The 12,593-nt window shown below is 45.7% G+C and overlaps 1 protein-coding gene across 1 annotated transcript in view; it reads left to right on the forward strand.

The window, feature by feature from the left end:
* The first annotated feature begins 1,979 nt into the window (after window positions 1–1,979).
* Window positions 1,980–12,593, forward strand: part of rnd2 (Rho family GTPase 2) — a 73,671-nt gene continuing 63,057 nt past the window's right edge. Inside the window, 3 exon segments of the mRNA XM_078424815.1 lie at window positions 1,980–2,184; window positions 2,187–2,380; window positions 2,980–3,067. Coding sequence (XP_078280941.1) covers window positions 2,085–2,184; window positions 2,187–2,380; window positions 2,980–3,067 — 382 coding nt within the window. The 5' untranslated portion in view covers window positions 1,980–2,084.

Genomic DNA, 12,593 nt, shown 5'->3' on the forward strand with positions numbered 1-12,593 from the left:
GCATCATTTTAATGCATTAAAAAAACCCATGCATTTCTCTTCACATTATGGTGCCAAAAATTGATGGTAGTTTCTATTCCCTTCATATCAATTCCAGCCCGGGTTTTCTGTCGGCATTCTGTCCCAATTCTCATCACAATTACTGGAAACATAGTAGAGCCGCACAGCAGGCAAACAGGCCCTTCGGCCCACCTTGTCCATGCCGACCAAGTTGGCATATGGATGGGGCTATTCCCAATTTCCTACATTGATGAGAAGTATAGGTAGGGTGGACTGTCAGGACTTTTTTTTCCCCCGGGGTGGAACTGTCCAACACTAGAGGGCATAGCTACAAGGTGAGAGAGGGGAATGTTGGGGGAAAGTCTTTTACACAGAGAGTGGTGGGGGTCCTGGAACGTCCTGGAGGAGATGCAACAGCGACGTTTGAGGCTTTTAGATAGGCACATTGAAGTGCAGGAAATAGAGGGATATATATCATGCACAGCCAGATGATTAAATCAGTCTAACTTGGCATCATAATGTAAGAAAATAACTGCAGATGCCGGAAAAATCGAAGGTATTTATTCACAAAATGCTGGAGTAACTCAGCAGGTCAGGCAGCATCTCAAGAGAGAAGGCATGGGCGACGTTTCTTCAGACCCGAAACGTCGCCCATTCCTTCTCTCCTGTGATGCTGCCTGGCCTGCTGAGTTACTCCAGCATTTTGTGAATAAATAACTTGGCATCATGTTCAGCTCAAACATCGTGGGGCGAAGGATCTGTTCCTGTGCTGTTCAATATTCTATGTACGTAGATTGACAGATCTTTGATTAATAAGGGTGTCAGGGATAATGTGGACAAGGCAGGAGAATTGGGTTGAGAGGGAAAGATGTATCAGCCATGATAGAATGACGGAGGCAACTGAACCATCCTACCAACAACTGAGTCCCACCATCCTACCAGTCCTGAGCTGCTAACTACCTCATTGGAGATCCTGGGACTATCTTCGCTCAGACTTCACTGGCTGTATCTTGCACTAAATGTTATTCACGTTATTCCCTTTATCGTGTATCTGCACGCCGTGGATGGTTCGATTGTAATCATGTATTGTATTTCCGCTGCCTGCTTTGCTCGCAACAAAAGCTCTTCACTGTACCTCGGGTACACGAGACAATAAACTGATGACTATGGGCCGAATGGCCCAAATTCTGCTCCCATAACTTATGAGTGTAAGAAAATAATTGCAGGTGCTGGTACAAATCGAAGGTATTTATTCACAAAGTGCTGGAGTAACTCAGCAGGTCGGGCAGCATCTCAGGAGAGAAGGAATGGGTGACGTCATTCGCCACCCATTCCTTCTCTCCCGAGATGATGCCCGACCTGCTGAGTTACTCCAGCACTTTGTGAATAAATACCCATAACGTATGAACTTGAATTCGTCCCAAAGACCCCTCATCCAGATATCTATCCAAATGTATGTTAAAAGTCGAAGATAGACACAAGATGCTGGAGTAACTCGGCGGGACGGGCAGCATCTCTGGGGAGAGGGGATGGTTAACATCGATTTATTCATAAAATGCTGGAGTAACTCAGCAGGCCAGGCAGCATCTCGGGAGAGAAGGAATGGGTGACGTTTCGGGTCGAGACCCTTCTTCAGATGGTTAACATTCTGGCCTTCCATCACAGTGAGGAGGGGACTGGAGGAGACTCGCTGTGATGGATGTTTCTTTTTTTGTGTGTTTTGGGGCTGTGTAATTTGGGGCTGTGTAATTTGGGGCTGTGTAATTTGGGGCTGTGTAATTTGCTTATTTTATTGCTCTTATTGTTGGACCGTGGGTGACGAAATCTCGTCCAAAAGACTTGTTTTTTTGGATGACAAATAAAGGTCATTCTGATTCTGATTCTGAACGTTTCGGGTCGAGGCAGAAGTCGGATTTATATCAGCTTCGGAGGTGTGCCGTTTGCAGTGTCTCGGGTAAAGTTGCAGACTTTGATGCAGTTTGTTTGAATGCACTCGTGTCATGTCACCACTAAAGGCACGCCCAGATGCTGCTCAGTTTGCAAATCGCTGGGACACGGGCACTTGATTGGCGTTCCTCGTGTGAATGAGGCTGGGAGTCCGGGTGCCCGAGAGAGCGAGTCAGTCAGTCAGTCAGTCTGTCAGTCAGTCAGTAAGGCTGGAGCAGGCAGCCGAGTGGGAACCGCAAAGGGCCAACCAGCCTCTCCTGTCCACCCGCACTCCCGCTCCAGCGGGATACCCACCTCTCAGTTCATGAACAGAGGACCCAAGAAACAAGTCATGGAGAGCCAGGTCTCTCGCTGCAAGATCGTGGTGGTCGGCGATGCACAGTGTGGGAAGACTACTTTATTGCACGTTTTTGCCAAGGATTGTTATCCAGAGGTTGGTGTTTAAAAAAAATATATATATCATTATTTTGCGCGTTGTATTGTGATTATTTTGCGCATTTTTATGATCTGAGATTTGAACGCACAATCTGGTTTATTAAGATGTTCACAGTAGACTAGAAGGGGGACCTCGTAAACTAAATATGTCCCAAAACAGTGTACACACATGCTGCGATCTCGCGATCTCTCTCTCTCTCTCTCTCTCTCTCTCTCTCTCTCTCTCTCTGCCTCCCTCTTTCTGTCTCTCTCACTCACTCCCTCTCTTTCAATGCATAAGTCTTCTCTGTTCTAAATCGCTAAACTTTTTAAAAGAAAAATATGTCAGTAATGGGTGCGAAGGTATGAAAGTTCAGATTGAAGTATTTCCCATTCTGTATTTTGCAAATGATGAGCTTCCAAATGTCCATTCGCCCTCGACAGCAAGCTTTTTTAAAATAAAAAATTAGAGGATGCTGAAATTAACTCTTGCCCCCGCGTTAAATTAATTTGCTACAGTTGCGTGTTAAATATTTAACCCGTGTCTTAAAGCCACGTTGCCCGTTCTCTTGTCTCGCTGTTTAACTCCAAGCATTTTCTCTCTCTCTCTCACTCCAGAACTACGTGCCCACAGTGTTTGAGAATTATACGGCGAGTTTTGAAATTGACAAACAAAGGATCGAACTGAACATGTGGGACACTTCAGGTTAGTGACTCTTCTGGGGTTTAAAGGGTAGCGTTGTATGAATGATGGAGGCTCTCGGCCCGAAACGTCACCTATCCCTTCTCTCCAGAGATGCTGCCTGTCCCACTGAGTTACGCCAGGATTTTGTGTCTATCTTCGGTGTAGACCACATGGTATCAATAAGGGCCGGTGCCTCTGTGCTCCCTGTTCCTTTCTCTCTCTATCTCTATCTCTATCTCTCTCTCTGTGCTGGTCGTGGCGAGCTGATCTTAGGTGAAGCGCGGATCTGTGCGCCACTGCGCAAATTCAGCGCAAGTCCCGTATCCAGATGCTTGTTCCAGCCGACTGGAGATCGTGCATCCCAAGCCTTGTTTTAAAATCAATGAAACCCTCAGACACAGCCGCCGATGGGACGTGTAACCGTCTCCCCCGTGTTCTGGGCTGCATCTGAGCGCTTGCATTGATTCGCTTTGCAGTTCACCTGCATTCACTGTTGGACAGGTCGAGATTAAAGACTCAATGAAGGCGCGGGGTGGATATTTTAGCGGATGATTATTGACCGTGAGGAGGGACGTTCATTCATTAAACGGTCCCGGGGAATCTTCCAAAGCGGGTACCAAGTCCCGCAAAGACCCCGCAGGTCCGTGTTGTGTTCAGACGCAAAGTGCCGGAGTAACTCAGCGGGTCAGGCAGGAGGAAAACAGGACGGGTCGGGACCCTTTTTCAGACAGGGTTCCGACCCAAAACGTCTCCCGTGCCTTTTCTCCAGAGAAGCTGCCTGACCCGCAGTTACTCCAGCACTTTGTGTCTGTCTTCTGTGTTCCGCAGCGCCTGCGGTTCCTTCCTGCGCCCGCGTTGTGTTTACTGCCCTCCTTGAAGCCCGCGTTGTAATTTGGTCTCTTCTTTCCGACCCTGGGCTTGGCCGGAGTGGGATTTTGGGAGAAATGTGTCACCTTGGATTAGTTTAGAGATACCGCCCGGTAACAGGCCCTTCGGCCCTCAGAGTCCATGCTGACCACCGATCACACTAGTTCTACGTTATCCCACTTTCCCATCCACTACTTACGCACCGGGTTAATTCACAGGGACCAATTAGCCACGTCGTCGGGGCGTGGGAGGAGACCCACGCAGTCACAGGGAGAACGTGCAAACTCCACGTAGTCAGCACCCGAGGTTGGGATCAAGCCCGTGTCTCTGGCTCAAGTTGCGGAGGGGGTGGGTTCGATGTTTGGGGAGCGGGGTCACCCAGCCAGAGAGGTGGGAACTGTGATCGTTTGGTAGATTGCCGACCTGCTATTCACGGCTGGTGTTGCCCGGAGTCTGACCCGTGCTGCGCTCAAACCATCCCTGACTTCGCTCCTTCCAAACAGCAGTGCCATTTGCCCCAGGTACACGCGGCCGCCACTGCTGGAGGCTGGACCTTCCCCGAAGAGGAAAGTAATTCCGCAAAATTAAAATAAAGCTATTTAACACCCGGCGCAACCAAAAATACATTGCTGGTGTCCCGTGTATTTATCTCCAAACGGCGCAACCCGGCTCTTCCCAAAGCCCGTGCAGCGCCCCAATGGAGCCATCCAGTCCCACAGCACGGAAACAAGCCTTTCGGCCCAACCTGTCCGTGCTGGTCAGGAATACTGCCGATGTCCACCACTTCTACCCCCGCCACCTCAGAGCAAGACCCGGGGGAGGGGGTGGGAGGAGGAGAAATCCGAGTGATTCTACTTCCTAAAATATTCATCTTTCCTGCTGTTCTAACTGGGGTTAGAGGGGTGTTTTGAGTTTGCGGGTCACATCTGTTACTGCCCCTCCTAAAATTGTCACGAGTCAGGCTCTTAAGAAAGCTCAAAGAAATTGCCAACATTGTTCTTGGAAATCGGGACTGTCCCACTGCCGACATCTGGCTATTATTGTATCAAGCAAGTTGCACAACATCAACTTACAACGCAAAAGCTGCCGGGTGGAAATAGCAAGTCCCACATTTCTTCAAGAGATGCATTGTTTTTAAAGAGCGAGTCCAAGTTGCCTATGTCTGAAACAGCCTGGAGTTTAACCGCGTTAGACCTTGGCAACTGAAACCCACGTTTGACAAACAGCCGAGTGACTGAAGCTGATAGTTTACTGGAGGATGTAAACTGGGTTTAGTTTATTGTCATGTGTGCAGTGAAAAGCTTTTGTTGCGTGCTAACCAGTCAGCAGAAAGACAACAAATACATGATTATAATTGAGCCATTCACAATATACAGATACAAGATAAAGGGGATAAAGTGAGAGTTTATTTGAATATTTGCACCGCTGAAGATGTTAATTCAAATGTCCAGCCAGGTCTTGAGTACAATAACATTCTGACAATCTGATAAACTACTGAATAGTCACACAGCCACCACCTTTAACCTTGCAAGGCAGGTATATTTTTAGTTCCATGCAAAAGTGTAAGCGTTCCCCATTGATTGCAACAATCGTCACTCATTTGGACCGGTCGGCCTCTGCCGTTTTCAACTCAATGACCAGCAGAACTTATCAAGGTCTGTACTCCACAATGAATAGAAAATGGGAGCAGCCTCCTGTGGGCTCATAATGTGCAACTGAACACTTCCAAATGGAAATGGCGGCACTGAGAGAGGTTGGATGGCCCTTGCTCTCCCATGGGGAAACCAAATCCCCTCAATTCTAAAGCTTGGTGTCTCCTAAATACAACATATTGATTCATTTCATGTTTTCAACCTTGAGGATCCCTTTCCTGTGGCCATTTGTCCTTCATTTCCAATAAATTATTTACAGGAGTATTTACACTTTGGAGGGGAAACATAATGAATTATGGGTCAATGTTTTCTTCATCTGAGCTCCCATTATATATCACTGCAAAGATATAATTGTAAGGTTGCTGGTTATTGTCATGCAGTGCGACGGAGTGAATGATTTTTGCTTCCACTGGCTGCTATATGGAGCATCTCCCCAGAAAAAAAAGAGACCTGCTAGCTGTTTGTGGAGCAGGAATTTGGAGCCAGTGGAGGTTCCTTCCAGAATGGCTGCTCCCTGCTGGCCCTTTCAGTTCCCTTTCACACGAGGAGCATTGTCTGAAGCTACAATGAGCCTTTCCAAAGATGAATTCCTGCATCAATAGCCTAACGAGAGCTTGAAACCACAGCTTTCACCCTTGAAGATCATCTTTCATATTTAAAGTGGCCGAGGCTTGTCGCTCTGAAAGCAAAGGCTGCACTTTTCCATGTTTCTCTTCTCTGTCACTGGGGATTTATTTTGCAGGAAATATGAACTGCAAGGATTTGCATTGATTTATTTGGATTCAATGACCATAAAATCTGAAAGACCATAAGAGGGGAAATACTGTGTTACCCAGGCATGTTTAATAGGGTGAGTTAGTGCAGTTGTAATTGATTTATAAAACAAGGTCCTAATTAAATTTAATAGATGGGTATAGGATCCTTGCAGCCTTTTTTTTTCCGAATAGAATCTTTCAGGTATATTTGGTTTTACCAGTTCTAGCTACTGTCAGCACACACTGGCGACAGCGTACTCAATTTCAAAGCTTTCCTTTTCTAAAATGTTTACCCAGTAACGTGATAGGAAGAGTAACTTAAAGAAATAATCAGAATCAACTAATTATAACGACTCACATTATACCTAATAAATTTATTGTGTACAGTTTAAAATATAATCTGACCACACTGAAAATATGCAACAGGGGAAGAGATGATTGAAAAGAGCAACATTGTTCAGTTCTAAATCTGTGTCAGTAGTCTAGATGTTTTACCATCTTTTTTCATTACTGTTACTGATGAAAGAGCCATCAGTCTTTTGCTAATAATATTGCACTTTCATCTTGCAGCACATTTCACCAAAGCCCTTGTAATACACTAATGGCTTCTAATTAAGTGCAATACATTTTTGTACAAATTAACAGGGCGGCACAGTGGTGCAGGTGGTCGAGCTGCTGCCTCACAGCGCCAGTGACCTGGGTTCGATGCTGCCCTTGTGTTATGTCTGTGTGGAGTTTGCACGTTCTCGCTGTGACTGTGTGGATTTTCTCCAGGACAATTTACAATTATACAAAGCTACAAACCTGTACCTCTTTGAAGTGTGGGAGGAAACCCAAGACCTCGAGATTTCCTCCCATATCCCAAAGACGTGTGGGTTTCTCGTGTAATTGATTTCGATACATTGCCGCTGATTTGTGGGGCGTGGATGAGAAAGTGGGATAACATAGACCCAGTGTGAACGGGTGACGGGTGCTTGGCATGGACTCGGTGGGCCGAAGGGCCTGTTTCCATGCTGTTTTTTTTCAATCAATTCACTCAGTCAAACTATTAGTTGCTTCATGACCTACCATTTCAAATTATTTGAGTACATTTGTTTTTGCCTGCCTACTGCATCTAATTGCTGTTTAGTTTAGTTGAGAAATACAGTGCGAAAACAGGCCCTTTGGCCCACCAAGTCCACGCCTTACCAGTATACTATCCTACATACACTAGGAACAATTTACAATTATACAAAGCTACAAACCTGTACGTCTTTGAAGTGTGGGAGGAAACCCAAGACCTCGGAGAAACCTCGTGCAGGTCACGGGGAGAACGTACAAACACCATACAGACAGCACCCGTAGTCAGGTTCAAACCCGGGTCCCTGGTGCTGTCAGGCAGTAGCTCTACCTCTATGCCACTGTGTCAACTTTGTGTAAGATAACAAAGTGTTTTGTTTTCTCCATACCTCACAGAAAATTAAACCTATCTTCTGCATTCATTCATGTAGTATTTTGTAAACCCGAGTCAACCAAAGTGGATTAAAAGTCTGTTATTATAACTTCAAAGTTCAATAGGGGGATTTGGCTGCACATTTGTGTGTACTGCATCATTTTCAATGGGATGGGAAACTAATTGAATGTGTTATAAGAAGATAACTGCAGATGCTGGTAGAAATCGAAGGTTTTTATTCACAAAATGCTGGAGTAACAGCAGGTCAGGCAGCATCTCGGGAGAGAAGGAATGGGTGACGTTTCGGGTCGAGACCCTTCTTCTGAATGTGTTCTTATCTTTCGAAAAACAGGGAGATTATTTTGGGAGAATCCCTTGCCCCTGCACAGAATTCTGTGGTTTCTGATCACAAATTTCCCGGCATCTTGAAGAATGTTGATGAGATTCGGTGCATGAATAGACGAGGCCTTAATTCAGACCTCTTGTTAGTTCCCAGAGCTATGGGCACCCACTGGTGATGGAAGATTGATTGAAAGTGGATGCTAATAAACGCAACATCCAATTTAGCCGCATTCCTTGCAACCTGTGCTTTCATTTAATTGAGATGAATCCAAAATCTTACGGTAACTTCTTTGAAATTGTTACTGTTAATCCTGAAAGAGGTTGGGGATGTACATCACACAGCAATTTATCTGGGAATTGCATTAACTTTGTCAGTTTTACCAACTCCTGCTTCTCATCATCAACGCAATGCTTTTTTTTCTTTGTGAAATTACGTTGCTGTAGTTATTATTTCATATAATTCTGGAATGTTGCCAAGGTTTGTCAGGGAATTGATGTTAATCAAATTCATTTTGCAGCAGACCTAGAATTCTAATTTCAGTGAGGTCATCCTGTATGTCCCTGATGCGGTAATCTGGCTGGGGTCACCCAAAGGTGATTCACACATGGGAGAGGCAGGGTGATTCTGGAGCGATTCTGAATGACCCAGAAATAGTCCTTATCCTTATCGCTCTGCAAAATATTGAGCTTTCAATTCCACTTCCTTCAACTCAACTCAACTCAACGATTGAATTTCCAGGGAATGGCCATATGCAGATATAGCATGGAAACAGGCCTTTCTGCCCATCGAATTCGTTCCGCCCACCAACCACCCATTGACACTTATCCCACTTTGTATTCACCCTATATTCCCATCAAGTCCATCCAGATTCTATCATTTGTCCACTAACTAGGGGTGATTGCAGTTTCCAATTATCCTGTCAACATGCACAACTTTGGGAATGTGCCAGAATATTCAGAGGGAGAATGTAACAGGCAATACCCGAGGTCAGGATTGAACCTGCGTCCTTGGCACCGTGAGGCAGCAGCTCTCTGCTCTCTGCATCACTGTTCCAATGGTTGGCTATAATTAGTTAGATGCGCACTAACACGTTGCGATCCACTGGTGCAGCTCTGAGCACGAGCTGAGTCCAGGTACCTGTATCTTGGGCAAAGTTGGAATTGGGATGTGATGAAGTGTCATGAAATTGCTGAGCTCCCAAATATGTATGCAATGGTCATCCCCACGAAGAATATACTTGAACTGGGTTCTGGGGAGCTACTGAATCCGATACATGCTTAGTAGCACAGCTGGTGCATAGAACAGACAAGGGTGGTACGAGCTGCCAGAAGAAATAGTTGAGGCAGGCACTATAACTACATTTAAAAGATATTGTGACAAGCACATGGATAGAAAGGTTTAGACGGATATGGGATTAGCTTAGATTGGGCATCTTTGTCGGTATGGAGGAGTTGGCCAACGGGCCTGTTTTCATGCAGCATGACTAGATTCTGTTACAAATTACTGCTTCTTGGAGAGAACAAAATGTAGAAATGGTCCATTTCTGCCCACAAACCCACTCCCCCCCCCCCCCATATCCAAAATCCATGCCACCTCCTCTCCATGCGACGGTTCTTGTACCACTTCCAAAGGGCGTCAGGAACTGACTGATTCGCATGGGAGAAAAACAATGAGGAATTTCAACCTCAGAGAGTGGGTGTGCTTCATTGCAGTCGGGGATTAGATTCCCAAAAACCAGCAGCAGTTTGGATTTGCTTTATTGGTTTACTAACTTGCAAGTTTAACCCAAGCATTTTTTACAGCAATTGGAAATCCCTGCCAAGGAGATGGGTTGCTAATTTAAAAATAGGAATTCCCTTATTAGGAGAAACCTTGTTCCCCAACCCCTGTGGGATTGGGTACTCTGCAGAGGATGAGATATTGTGCCTGAGTCCCTTTACTTCAGACAAATGCACAGTTAGTTCAGTTCTGTCCCTCCGTCTTAGGTTGCTAAAATATCCGACATTGCTCAGAATACAAGGAAATGCTGATTGCAACGCAGGGGCATTAAATCTGTTCCACTAACAATATCCTCCACTGCCTTTGTAAACCATTTCTTTCCCCCTCAATGTCAGTGACGAGCTTAATCCTGATTCTATCATGATTTACACTTGGGAGGGCTGAGGGTGGTGTGTGTAGGGGACATGGAGAGAGAGAGAGAGAGAGAGAGAGGTTAATTGAGTAGCATTCACGTTTTAAAAAGGAATATAGATAGGCATCTCCGTCACAAAGCAGCCTATGACGCCAAGAGCAGCACTTTGACCCAATGTTAAAGTGCCCTAATGCTCTATTGATGCATTTGTGTAAATGGACTGCTCTGTTATCTCAAATGGACAGGCAGTTATTCAATTGTACCGAGGAGCTCGTCCACAGTCCAATCCAACCACAGTGTGGCCTGGCTTAATGTTCTCCAGAATAAACTAAACTGGCTCCCACATGATTTCAGTGCAGCTGCACTTGGAGCCAAGTGTCTGGGAACAATAGACAATAGGTGCAGGAGGAGGCCATTCGGCCCTTCGAGCCAGCACCGCCATTCAATGTGATCATAGCTGATCATTCTCAATCAGTACCCCGTTCCTGCCTTCTCCCCATACCCCCTGACTCCGCTATCCTTAAGAGCTCTATCCAGCTCTCTCTTGAATGCATTCAGAGAATTGGCCTCCACTGCCTTCTGACGCAGAGAATTCCACAGATTCACAACTCTCTGACTGAAAAAGTTTTTCCTCATCTCAGTTCTAAATGGCCTACCCCTTATTCTTAAACTGTGGCCCCTGGTTCTGGACTCCCCCAACATTGGGAATATGTTTCCTGCCTCTAACGTGTCCAACCCCTTAATAATCTTATACGTTTCTATAAGATCTCCTCTCATCCTTCTAAATTCCAGTGTATACCACCAGAGATCCTGCTAACTCTGGAGCGTCAGAGGTTGAGGGGAGACCTGATAGAAGCGTGTAAAATTAGAAGAATCGTCGATAGGGTGGCAGTCAGACCCTTCAATGTCAAAGGCTAGGGAAGACAGCTTTGAGGCGAGAGGGACAACGTTTAAAGGAGTTGTGTGAGGAATGAGTGGCGGGTGGCTGGATTTGATAGCGGCATCAAAGAGGCTTTTTGACCGGCACGTAGATCTGCGATATGGATCACTTACAGGCAGGGGAGATTATCCTAACTGATATCGCGTTAACACGGATATTGTGGGGTGAAGAGCCAATGCCTGTGCTGCATTGTCCTATGTTCTAAATCCATGTGGAAGGAATTCCATTGCCCATTCCAGCCCGGTTACAACTTTCTTTTTTAAAAAACAATTATTTCATTCACTTCATTAAAAACGGTCACTGCTGGGGCAGAGTGGAGTGCGGGTAGCTTGTTCTCAGAGCAGATTCGTCCGGGGCTCTGTACACATGTGTCTTGTCAGCCTGAGAACCTACAAGGATCACGATCCCTTGATCCCCCCCCCCCACCCCCCCCCCCCCTTGTGACCTGCGTCTTTCTAAAACCCGATAACAGGCTGAGCTTTTGCCCCCTTGATTAGCAATCCCAATTAATTGATCAAGGACCTAGAATGCAGATTAATAAAGAGGAACGGACCCCGAGAACAAAAGGCTCGATTATTAGTGCTTTGGAAGCAGCGCAAACCACTTTAGCCCACACACAATCAATGCTCCACTTAGTGGAGAAGATTGAATTGTGCTTTAATAAATCATAGTCCTATGGCAGAACCAAATGACACTAATGTCAATTTAACAGCAATGCCCCTCTCCAAACCCTGACCCACACAGGAAATGTCACTGGGACAATACAACCCCTTTTTATGGCTTTCATTGGTCTCATTATTTTCACATGGAGTTGAAAACCCTCTTGGCATTCTCAGTAGCTGACAGATTCTATAGCTTAAGCCTTGAGTCTGTGAGATAAAATCAAGAGTCAGGAATGCCTGTGGTTAAAGATAAGTCAACGGTTATATTTGCAGATGGGTGGTGGATACAGTGTTCTTCCATACGATATTTCAGCAAAGTATTAAGTAAAAGGTTGTTGGATCTGAACCCCTTGAGCTCTGAGTCGGTGGATAGCGCATTATCAGGAGGTTGTAGGTCTGAATCCCCAGCCAGCCCCATGTTGAAATCTAGACTGATAATCAGTGCAGCACTTCACCGTCGGAGAAGCTGCCTGCTGACTTTAAACAAGCGTCCTGTCTACTCTCTCTCATAGTTATGACATTTTGAAGAGGGGCAGGGGTGTATTACTGATGTCCTGGGCAATATTTATCCTTCAATAAATATGATAAAACCGCCATGTGTTATTGTTTTGCTGTTTCTGGGAAGTTGCTGTGCACAATTTGATGTGTTCCCCATGTAACAAGAGTGAAGATAATTCAAAAGGGACTTCATATGCCCTCGGGCAGTGTGGGATAACTTGAAGCTGTGAAGTGTGTGGCATCTCTGATGATCAGCGCTCTCTCAGC

Source organism: Rhinoraja longicauda, chromosome 29, assembly GCF_053455715.1.
Source record: "Rhinoraja longicauda isolate Sanriku21f chromosome 29, sRhiLon1.1, whole genome shotgun sequence".
Lineage (NCBI taxonomy): Eukaryota > Metazoa > Chordata > Chondrichthyes > Rajiformes > Arhynchobatidae > Rhinoraja > Rhinoraja longicauda.